Source organism: Lissotriton helveticus, chromosome 5_1 (assembly GCF_964261635.1).
Source record: "Lissotriton helveticus chromosome 5_1, aLisHel1.1, whole genome shotgun sequence".
NCBI classification, from domain to species: Eukaryota; Metazoa; Chordata; class Amphibia; order Caudata; family Salamandridae; genus Lissotriton; species Lissotriton helveticus.
This window is the reverse complement of record NC_136065.1, coordinates 922,617,498-922,629,577: the sequence shown is the minus strand read 5'-3', so window position 1 is coordinate 922,629,577 and position 12,080 is coordinate 922,617,498. Positions and strand designations below refer to the sequence as shown.

General features: G+C 47.5%; 1 protein-coding gene across 3 annotated transcripts in view; it reads left to right on the top strand.

The window, feature by feature from the left end:
• Positions 1–12,080, top strand: part of PLCE1 (phospholipase C epsilon 1) — a 1,554,148-nt gene that overhangs the window by 1,371,132 nt on the left and 170,936 nt on the right. For all 3 annotated transcript variants that reach the window (XM_078643386.1, XM_078643388.1, XM_078643387.1), the window contains one exon: positions 9,309–9,437. In XM_078643386.1, coding sequence (XP_078499512.1) covers positions 9,309–9,437 — 129 coding nt within the window. The remainder of the gene's footprint in view (positions 1–9,308; positions 9,438–12,080) is intronic.

Sequence of the window (12,080 nt, the reverse complement as noted above, 5' to 3'; positions counted from 1 at the left end):
AGAGTTGCTAAATAACCGCGAGGATTATAAGGCACTTAATAGTATATGGTATGGCATTATCCTGAAACAGCTTAGGGATTTGTTCCCGACGGCTGCAGACAGGCTCAGCTCATGCTAGAGCTCCATCTCACATAAAAACCAAGCACCCAGCCTCCAGGATTGGTGAGGCCTGTCTATAGGAGTGGCTCACAGGTTTACATGTGTCCAGATATAGGTTTAGACATAGGTATACTATATCTAAGCAAGGGGTGTGTACACCACCTTACCCCAGCTGAGTGATCAGCCAGTTGTGTCAATTTAAGAACCAGCCAGGGGTGGCAAAAGATATGCTGCAGCCCCTGGTAGGCCTTAGTGGCTCCTGTGCCCTGTGCACCTATAGTGCATTCTACAGGGGCTGACAAGGAGTCCATTTCCAATTGGTATGTGCCTATAGCACATGTGTCATTAATTTAGTGAGAGAACAGCAGGCTGGGGGTCTGATCAGCAGGCCCACAGCCTCAGTAGTCGAAAACCAGTGAAGCAAAAAGCAAAAATTTGGGGTGACCATAGGATAGCAGACCCTACTCTCCTACACAACCCCCCCCCAAACGCAGGGACATTAAACTAACCTTGACCAGATAAGTCTTCATGTTCTAAGTGGAAGTACCTGGAGAGACCATCTGCATTACCATGGTCAGTCCCTGGGCGGTGCTCCACTGTAAAGTCCATCCCCTGTAGGGAAATGGACCACCTGAGCAGTTTGGGATTTTCACCCTTCATCTGATTAAGCCATAAGAGGGGCTTATGGTCTGTTTGCACTAGGAAGTGAGTTCCAAACAAGTAGGACCTCAACTTCTTTAATGCCCAAACCACAGCAAAGGCCTCCCTCTCAATGGCTGACCAACGTTTTTCTCTTGGGGTTAGCCTCCTGCTAATGAAAGCAATTGGCTGGTCTTGACCATCTTGATTAAGTTGTGAGAGTACAGCTCCCACCCCCAACTCAGAAGCATCTGTCTGAACAATGAACTGTTTGGAGTAGTCAGGACTTTTTAGGATAGGTGCAGAGCACATGGCCTTCTTCAGGTCTTCAAATGCCTTCTGACAGCTAACTGTCCACTGAACCTTTTTTGGCATCTTCTTGGATGTCAAGTCATTTAATGGGGTCACTATAGACCCATAGTTTTTCACAAACTTTCTGTAATACCCAGTCAGGCCCAAGAAGGCTCTGACTTGTGTCTGGGTAACTGGAGGAGCCCAGTCCTGTATGGCCTGGATTTTGCTTTCCAGTGGCTGAACCTGGCCTCCACCTACTAGGTGGCCCAGGTATACAACCTTACTCTGCCCTATCTGGCACTTTGTGGCCTTGATAGTTAGGCCTGCCTTTTGCAGGGCCTCCAAAACTTTCTTCAGGTGGATCAGGTGATCCTCCCAGGTGGAGCTAAAGACAGCAATATCATCCAGATAAGCTGCACAAAAGTCATCCAACCCAGTAAGGACTTGGTTCACCAACCTTTGAAAAGTGGCAGGTGCATTCTTCAAACCAAAGGGCATTACCACAAACTGATAATGTCCACTAGGGGTAGAGAATGCTGTTTTGGCTTTTGACTCCTCAGCTAGTCTGATTTGCCAGTAGCCAGCTGTCAGATCAAATGTGCTCAGAAACTTGGCAGAAGCCAATCTGTCAATGAGCTCATCTGCTCTTGGAATGGGGTGAGCATCTGTCCTAGTGACAGCATTGAGACCCCTGTAATCCACGCAAAACCTCATTTCTCTCTTACCATCTTGGGTATGAGGTTTTGGCACCAGGACTACTGGGCTGGCCCATGGGCTCTCTGATGGCTCAATCACTCCAAGCTCCAACATCTTTTGCACCTCAGCCTTGATGCAATCCCTGACATGATCAGGTTGCCTGTAGATCTTATTCTTGACAGGCAGACTGTCACCAGTGTCCACAACATGGGTACACCAGTCAGTTTGGCTGGGGGTGAGTGAAAACATTTGCCTGTGAGCCTGCAAAACTTGTCTGCAGTCCCTCTGTTGCTGGTCAGTGAGGCTGCCTGCCAAGGCTACTCCATCAACTGAACCATCATCAGGGTTCTGGGAAAGCAGGTCTGGGAGAGGGTCACTCTCTTCCTCCTGTTCCCCATCTGTGGCCATGAGCAAGCTCATGTCCTCCCTGTCTACAAATGCCTTCAAGCGATTCACATGGATTACCCTGTGAGGGCTCCTGGGTGTTCCAAAGTCTACCAAGTAGGTGACTTCCCCTTTCTTCTCAATAATAGGATAGGGTCCACTCCATTTGTCTTGGAGTGCTGCTGGAGCCACTGGCTCCAGTACCCATACCTTCTGTCCTGGTTGGAACTCTACCAGTACAGCCTTTTGGTCATGCCAAGCTTTCTGCAATTCTTGGCTGGCCTCCAGGTTTTTGGATGCTCTTTCCATGTACTCAGCCATCCTGGAGCGGAGACCAAGTACATAGTCCACTATGTCTAGTTTGGGCTTTTTGAGAGGTAACTCCCATCCTTCCTTCACCAAACACAATGGACCTCTCACAGGGTGGCCAAACAAAAGTTCAAAAGGGCTGTAGCCAACCCCCTTCTGTGGGACCTCTCTGTAAGCAAAGAGCAGGCAGGGTAAAAGAATGTCCCATTTCCGCCTGAGCTTCTCTGGTAATCCTTTTATCATGCCTTTAAGGGTCTTGTTAAATCTCTCCACAAGCCCATTGCATTGTGGATGATATGGGGTGGTAAACTTGTAGTTTACTCCACATTCCTTCCACATTGCTTTTAGATAGCTGGACATAAAATTTGTCCCCCTATCTGATAGTACCTCCTTAGGAAAGCCCACTCTTGAGAAAACTGCAATGAGGGCTTTTGCCACCACAGGTGCTGTGGTGGTCCTTAGGGGAATAGCCTCTGGGTACCTGGTGGCATGATCCACTACCACCAGTATGAATCTGTTCCCAGATGCTGTTTGGGGGTCCATTGGACCCACAATATCAATTCCAACTCTCTCAAAGGGGACCCCCACCACAGGTAGTGGTATTAGGGGGGCCTTTGTTGTGCCACCTGACTTACCACTGGCTTGGCAAGTGACACAGGAGCGACAAAACTCCTTGACATCCTCTGACATGTGAGGCCAGTGAAAGTGTGGAACAAGCCTGTCCCACGTCTTGTTCTGGCCTAAGTGTCCTGCAAGGGGAATATCATGGGCCAAGGTAAGGAGGAATCCCCTAAACTGCAGAGGTATCACCAACCTCCTGGTCATGCCAGGCTTGGGGGCTCTAGCCTCTGAGTAAAGGAGTCCCTCATCCCAATACATAGTATGGGTACCTTGGGCATCCCCAGCAGCCTCAGCAGCAGCCTGCTGTCTGAGGGGTTCAAGGGAAGGGCAATCTAATTGAGCCTGCCTCAGGTCTGCCCTTGAGGGTCCCCCTGTCCCCAGAAACTCAACCTGGTCAGGTTCAAGCTCCTCAGAGACAGTCTCCTCTTGGACTGCAGAATCAGTTTCCTCTGAAACCTGATCCTCAACCTGGGGCAAGGTGGAAGGCGAGGCCTTTCCTCTCTTGCTCCTTCTCTTGGGTTGTGGCTGGTCTATTGTCTCAAGATCCACCACTGGTTCAGGAAGGCACTTCTTAGCCTGAGCCCTTGTCATGGCAAGGACATGCTCTGAAATCCCTAGCATTTCTGCATGAGTCCTGTACTCCACTTCTGACCATGCTGAGCTTTCAAGGTCATTGCCTAACAGACAGTCTACTGGTAGGTCTGCACTCACCACAACTTTCTTTAGGCCATCAACCCCTCCCCAGGAGAAGTTCACAACTGCCACACTATGGGAGGTAGTGGAGTTGCTTGCATTGGTTACTAGGTAGCTCTCTCCTAGTACAATCTGTCCAGGGTCCACAAAGCCAGGGGTCACCATGGTGACACTAGCACATGTGTCCCTGTAAGCTTGAGCCAGTTTCTCATTTATTAAGGGAGTCTGCCTGTATTTGCCCAGGTTAGTGGGGCTTACTGCAGTGGGCAACTCAATGTCCACATCATACAGGAGAACTGCCTGTGTAGGGACTCTGACTAGGCCAGATCCTACTTCAACACCCAGGGTCAACCCAGCTACACCCTTGGACTGTGTTCCACCACTGCTTACTGTACTTGGGGTTGCAGTTGCTTTAGGAGCTGTAGTGGTGGGAACTGGATTTGCCTTGGTGCACTCACTGCCCCAGTGTGAAACTGATTTGCAGGTATTACACCAAGGTGTCTTTGGACCTTTGTTCTTCTTCTTCTTGTTACCATTTTGGGAACCACCCTCCTTACTATTAGTTTGGGGGCCTGAAGACTTCTGGTCTTTTTCTTTATCTTTCTGATTCTGATTACCACCCTTCTGGTCTGTTTTCTTCTGGTCACCACCTTGGTTCTGGGGTTTCTGCTTAATCCTTGTTCTGACCCATTTGTCTGCCTTCTTTCCCAATTCTTGGGGAGAGGTCAGATCAGAGTCAATAAGGTATTGATGCAACAGCTGGTTTGTACAGTTATTAAGGATCTGTTCTCTCATCATAAGATTGTACAATCCTGTATAGTCTGAAACTTTACTTCCCTGTAACCAACCCTCCAAAGCCTTAGTGGCACACTCCACAAAATCAGTCCAGTCTTGAGTCTGTGCTTTCTGGGTGTCTCTGAACAACAACCTGTATTGCTCAGTGGTTAGGCCATACCCTTCAATGAGAGCACTCTTCAAAACAGAGTAGTTTTTGGCATCCTCAGGTCTAACTGTGAGGAGCCTGTCTCTCCCTTTCTCAGAAAAGGAGTACCACAAAATTGCAGCCCACTGGTTCTCAGGAACCTGCTGTACCATGCAGGCTCTCTCAAGAGCAGTCATCCATTTGTGGATGTCATCCCCTTCTTTAAAGGGGGGCACAATCTTGGTCAGGTTTCTATTGTCATAGGCCCTGTCTTTTTCTCTTGGAAAATTGCTGCCACCAGTGACATCTAAGCCACTTAATTTCTGCTCTCTTGCCAAGGCAAGTCTAGCTTGAGCCAAGGCTACCTCCTCCCTCTCTATCTGGAGTTTGACAGCCCTCATTCTGGCCCTATGCTCTAACTTTTGAGAAGCATTCATGCCTCTCTGTGATTCCCTGGAGGCACTAGAAAGATGAGAGTCTCCTGAGGGAGATCTCACTCTTCTGTTGCCTGGGGGAATCATATGTTGGGTTCTGGGGAGGTGCTGGCCCTCTCCATTCCCCAGTAGGTCCAAGTTGGCCTGGCTAAGCCTACCAACTGGAACCTGGCTACCCTGATCCTGTACTTCTAAGTCCTCAACTTCTGAGTCCTCATCCAAGTCATCATCATCCTCCTCTTCAGGGGGATCAACTGCAGGGGGGTTCCCTTCAGTTCCTGTATCTAGGGAAGCTGCTTTTGCCCTCTCTAAGTCATCCTGTTCTAGGAGTCCTATCAGGATTAGGCAGGTGGGGCTTCTGCCCCTTTTTAACCCTCTTGCTTTGCACAAGACAATCAAGTCTCTGCGGGTTAGTTTGTCATATCCAGAAGTTGCCTGGGTAGGGTCAACTGTCACAGGACTAGACCCTGAGGCCTTTCCTGTGTCGGACATGGTTACTAGTGAGGTGTAAGTGGTGCACTTACCTACACTAAGTGTTTTCCTACTGGACCTTGCTAGTGAGTTGTAGTCAGGGGTGTGCTACTCCCTTCAACCTACAACTACTAAGTTCAGTAGAACTTAATATGCTAAGCTTTTGATTTTATATGTACCTAGAGGTACTTGATGTGATCTTTCAATTTGATATAAAGATTGCAATGGTAAAACAACAGCAAGCTCAAATCCGCACCGCTGCTCACCAATGTGAGAAGTTGGCCTGGTAGGGGATGTTTCCAATTCTGGAACCACCTACTACCTGACCAAACAATCCCCTTATGGTGTCTGGTTGTAAGTCAACCTTATTAGACAAGCTATCCTAGTGGTAGCATGGACTAAGCAGCCTAAAGGCTTAACTTAAGAGGTCGTGTTAAGCGAGCTGTTTTACCACATACAATCCTGTAATACCAAATGAAAGGACACCACACAAGTATATATTATAAAAATATATGTGTTTATTACTAAAAACAATCCCCAGTATTCTTTATGAATAAAGGGGCACAAGCGTTAAATCAAAAGCACTGTTTAAACATACAAAGTTGCACAATTATGGATGAGGGCAGGGGGCCACTCAAACCATATACTAAACAAGTGGTATAAGAGAGGCCACTCGAACAGTGGTTAGGCCTAGGGCCTAGGGAATCGCTGGGAGCAGTCAGGACAAGCAATGCTGAAGTCGGGAATGGCCCTCGGGATTCGGGAGATGTGCGGAAAGCGCACGCATGCACCAATGTTAACCAATGGTGCGTAAAAGTCAAATAGTTAAAGTTTAAGGACACTTCCGCTGAACCTAGAGGAACAAAACTTAACACACAGACCCTAGAGGTGTGCACCAGTGTGGGAACACCGGCGGAGCAAAGTTACCTCACCCACAGGAAGTGGGTGCACAGGGTCGAAGTGGCGTCGGGTTTTGACACGCAGGCTCTTGGTGCTTGAAGCTGAAAGGGCTGCAGGCAGGGTGAAGACGAAGTGTCCGGTGGAGTCCAAGGGTGGACTCAAGTTGTAGAGTACCTGAAAGCAGAGGGGACAGAGTCTGGGTCACTCAGCAGTGACCAGGGTGGAACCAGGACGGAACCAGGCAATGTCGGGCGCAATCAGGTGGTCGTCGAGGCGCTTCTCTTCGCTGTCACGTGGGCTCTGGGGCATCTGCGACGTCCAGGAGCAGGTCACGATCTGTCCCACGCAGGCTCTCACCGTCGGTGCAGTCGGCTTCCGGTTTGGAGCAAACAAGCCTTGGTAAGAGCAATCCACGCGGGATTGGAAGATGGCGTCTCACTCGGACCAGGAAGGTCAGAGTCGGAGCTCCCTTTCAGGGGAGCTGGTGTGGATCTGGAGCAACCAGAATCACGAGTCTTCTTTTGTAGTTCGTCGGCACAGGGACCACAAGCCAGCTGGCAAGTGACCGGGCCAACGCGTTGAGCCAAATCGTGCCAAAGGGCCCCACGCAGCACTCGTCGAGTGTGGAGGGCTGAACTTCGGCTCAGGAGTAGCTCAGGGTGGGGGCTTCTCAAACCCCGGTGTACAGCTTCGAGGGTCACTCGTGGGCTGCACGGTCAGCGTCTCGTGGTCACTTCAAGATGGCGTGCCCCACGCTTCCGGTCGCCTCCACGGGTCTCAGCTTTGCATGGACTGTGGATCGGGCTGTTAGAAGCTGGGCAGGCTTGATCTCGTCGATCTCAGTCGCTCGAGTTCCGGCGGGAACTGCAACTAAGTAGACGTCGAGGGCTGGATGGTGCCTGCTGCTGCAGGGTGGTCACTCCTTGACCACAAGGGAGATTCTTCGGGCTTCCACGTTGAGATGGAGGGCGAAGGGTCCAGAATATCGTTTCAAATGTTTCTTCCAGGAAATCTGATGTGCATTGGCACTGCTCCCACTCTTATTCGAATCTGGTGGGCGTGATTACCTGCTAGGTCCCCTCCTATGGGTGGGACCCAGGAAGTGGGTGGTTACACCCCCTTCCTTTGATCCAGGCCGCCCTGGCACGAGGGCTGGAGTGCCCCAGAACCGGTTTGGCCGGATTATGCAAGGGGCAGCCTTGTGCGCCCCAGGCAGTGTCTGGTTTCTTTCAAACCTCCCTGCTACAATACACTATCTCCTGTCTGGAGGGCGGTGACACCCTCCTGTGACAGGAAACCCTTTGTCCAGGACCCCCTTGACTGGGTTTCGGTCAGCTCCAGGGGTCCAGACATTTGTCTGTGGCAGAGGCATCCATTTTGTGGATCTTAAGGCCTTTGGAGAAATCAACCGCATTAAAGTGAAGTAACATGTCTTACCCCTCTAGAGGGGTGGAATGCCATCCCCGTCGCCAGAACTGGCGAGGGGATGGTATTCCAAAGCGTATGACACCTTACACGACATGTTTTGATAAAGCCAAACCAGAGTTGCTAAATAACCGCGAGGATTATAAGGCACTTAATAGTATATGGTATGGCATTATCCTGAAACAGCTTAGGGATTTGTTCCCGACGGCTGCAGACAGGCTCAGCTCATGCTAGAGCTCCATCTCACATAAAAACCAAGCACCCAGCCTCCAGGATTGGTGAGGCCTGTCTATAGGAGTGGCTCACAGGTTTACATGTGTCCAGATATAGGTTTAGACATAGGTATACTATATCTAAGCAAGGGGTGTGTACACCACCTTACCCCAGCTGAGTGATCAGCCAGTTGTGTCAATTTAAGAACCAGCCAGGGGTGGCAAAAGATATGCTGCAGCCCCTGGTAGGCCTTAGTGGCTCCTGTGCCCTGTGCACCTATAGTGCATTCTACAGGGGCTGACAAGGAGTCCATTTCCAATTGGTATGTGCCTATAGCACATGTGTCATTAATTTAGTGAGAGAACAGCAGGCTGGGGGTCTGATCAGCAGGCCCACAGCCTCAGTAGTCGAAAACCAGTGAAGCAAAAAGCAAAAATTTGGGGTGACCATAGGATAGCAGACCCTACTCTCCTACAGGGACTGAAAGTCCCTGCTGCCCCCCCCCCCTCCCCCACCCTCCCCACCATTATTAAAAAATGCCCCTGGGACCTGGCCCACCAGGGGGTGGATAATGAAGGAAGCAGTTTATTAAAAACAAATTCAGCTGGATCCGCGGATCCCAATGAAAATTAAAAAGAAAAGATTTTTTTTTCACCCCCCCAAGAGGCCTAAGGGGTCAGAGTGTTTCTACCCTTCCCCCTTTTCTTTTCTTTTTTTTTCCGACATTTTTTATGGAAGTTTTCTGAGTCCCAAGATGGCTGCCAACACTTCCTAGTTTAAGTGTTGGTAGCAAATCATATTTCAGTAGCATTTCAGTAGGATTTTGGGCTACCAGATATCTATATTTTCAACACTTATATATCTCTGAAACTACTGAACAGATTTACACCAAATCACAAAAAGCATGCTTTTTGGACCAACATCTAGCTTTCTACCAAATTTGGTGTAAATCTGCTTAGCGGTTTGGGCTGTAGCTGTGTTCAAAAAAGGAAAAATCCCCATAGACATAACGTAGGGAAAATGTGTTTTGGGACCCCCTGTTTTTTCTTGGCCCCCACTTACGAGGGTTATTTGCATTTATCGTTTGAATGGATAGTTGAGAGAGTGTGAAATAGTAAGGAGAGTACCAGGGAAACAAAAAGTATTGCTTATGTATGGAAGTTGTACATATCAATGTCTCACTTAAATGTTGTTTTTATGTGGAACAGTTATTCAGCGCTGATGAAAAGAAAGCTTTGACACAGTTCAAGGCAACTGTGCATGGGCTTCCGGGGCCTGAACCTTTTAGAGTTTTCGTTGTGAGTGAGGGAACCACAGCAAAGGAGCTTCTTCATCAAGTAAGTCCAGCATTTTTCCTCAGTAACCAGAATTAACTTATTTGTAAATTTATTGATGATTTTTTCCTCTGTGTTATTTATGTTCTGAAGGCATTGTCGTAAATCGCATAAACTAGAGCATAATGCAAGCAATTTGATAAGTGTATTGCATAGAAAATTATTTAATGCATGATTTAGAAAACAGTATTTTCAGATGGATACCTCTTCAGCAGTGCTCCCACGTGCCAGTAGGTGGCACCATGTGGCTTTGCAGTGACTTCATACCACCCCAGAGGTGACAGAGTGCAGTTGCATATAATCACCACCTCTGCCCGTTGATGACATCAGTTCCTTTCATTCTGCACCTTTCGGGAGTCCGGTTTTTGGTGCCACATTTCCTCATTATTCCCATGAATCCTCAAACTTTTTTATGTGCAAGAGAACGATGCCCGAATTTAAGAATCAAGGGGTTCCCCAGAAAGAAATGATATTGGAGCTGGACAGGGAAATAAATTAACACATACCAAAAGGAGAACCCACCTCCAGATAACGCTTTCTAAGTAGAGTCCGCAGTGAATACAGGCCACAGAAAACATACCAAATCAATTTCTCATGTATATTTTATTTTTCTTTTAAAAATCTTTTTTTCTCTGTGTTTTTCTTTTTATAACATATATAACATACAAGTTCCAAATAAACATACTCGAAGCATGTCTTATATTCATGCAATTTTCAAGCAGTTTTCCTCCTCCACCCTTCAAAATTAACATACATGATCACTCCCATATCTCATACACCATCCATACCACAACCTAACAGTCAATCATACATACTATAAAAAACCTATAATGTACCGAGCTGTAGCATGGACCATCCTTGTAATTTATCTACAGGTAGTCAACAATGCATATTGGTTAATCTAGTTTACAAAATATTGCACAAAATCCATCTATTTTCAAACATACTCTATACAATTAATTTTGAACGTGTCTTAAACATCTATAATATACTCCTTATACGTCGTATAACCGCTGAACGATGTTCCAATAGTTCAAATGCTGGTGCTAATAATAATAGCGCTGGTGCCAATTCACGTTTCGGTGTCGGTGATTGAAAGACCACCCACCTTCTTCAGGGCACACAGTGATGTGTTATGCATAAGGGACCTTTAAAACCTTAGTAGATGGGATAGAGGAGAATAACATGGCCATGAAAGAGATAAATCTGCAATGGAATCCAAAATAAGAAGGAAGCAAATGCTTCAAAGCGCAATCAAGGTCTACCCATCACTCAACCTCACATACAAAACATCTGGAACATCATTCAGAGGTGGATTTTGTGAAATTGATTGACTAATCAGCTTTGTTGACCATCTGTAGATAAATTACAAGGACGTTCCTTGCCATAGCTCTGTATGTTATAGTTTTTTAAATAGTTAATATCAGCCCCATCCAGGCCTATATTGTGCTATGAACTTGCAAATGTGTCGCCAGTGGTTTTAAAGCCAGATTCCAGTCCATTACCTCTGCCAGCGGTGGCATGACTTGAAGAGGGTTGTGAAAGAAAAGAGGAACAAGAACCGTGAGCTGGCTCAGAGGACTGGCGGAGGCCCTCCCTTTCCACTAAGAACATTCACTGCATGGGAGGAGAAGGTGCTTGCCATACTGCATCCAGAGAGTCTCACAGGGAGTGCAGGCTGGGAAGTACAAACAAATGTAGACCATTACACTGCTATGCACTGTCCAGCACAACTACCAAGCTACATCTCAGAGTCACAAGTATATTTAAATGCAACACAATATCCAACACATGTTCCACAGATGTAACATTCACTCCATCTGAATCACCCCAAAGGTAGACGACATATACAGAGGGTTGTACGTGTCCAGGCAACCAGCACTACAACTCCCAACAGGCCCCCCTGTGCCACCCCTGAGCAGGATGTAGCACTGTCACTAGTACAAGCGGAAGATCCAGACTATTTCTGCTCCTAATTCAGACCCAGTTGATGAGGAAGTGAACAGGTGCCTTCCCCATTATACTATCAATTTAGTGTATAAAGACTTGAAAAACACCACTGACCTGGACATAGACCAGCCCCTCATCACCCAGACTTTCTAACTAAGCACCCTACAGCGGAGGTCCTATTTTGCAACAAATAAGGTTATTCTAAATTCCTTTCTGACCAACACTCCGAAATAGAATGTTTTCTTTAGCCAGACTACCACTTAGATATATTAACACAGTTTTACTTCTGGGGAGGTACACCCATGCACTATGAGACGTGGTCTTCAGCATCTTGCCGGTCACCCTAGAGGACCTCAGGATCTCACCAGCCCAGAATATACAGGATAGTCAGGAAAGAGCGAAGTACTTGCTCCAAGCTGGCCTGAACACTACAGACTGCACTGGCAGAACTATAGGCTCCAGTGTCATGCCCAGAAGCACACCTGGAAACCATCAACCCAGTTCTCTGGATAAGTTCAAGCATACTTTATGGGCATGCTCTTTGATGGCTCTAGGCCTATTGGAGAACACCCTGATTCATTGCTTGAGAGATTCAAAGATAATCACGCAAAAGTATGTTCTTATGAAACAGTTAGTGCCAGCTACGCAATTTCCACAGCAGTACTGAATGTTCAGATGCTATTCCAAAGAGCTGTC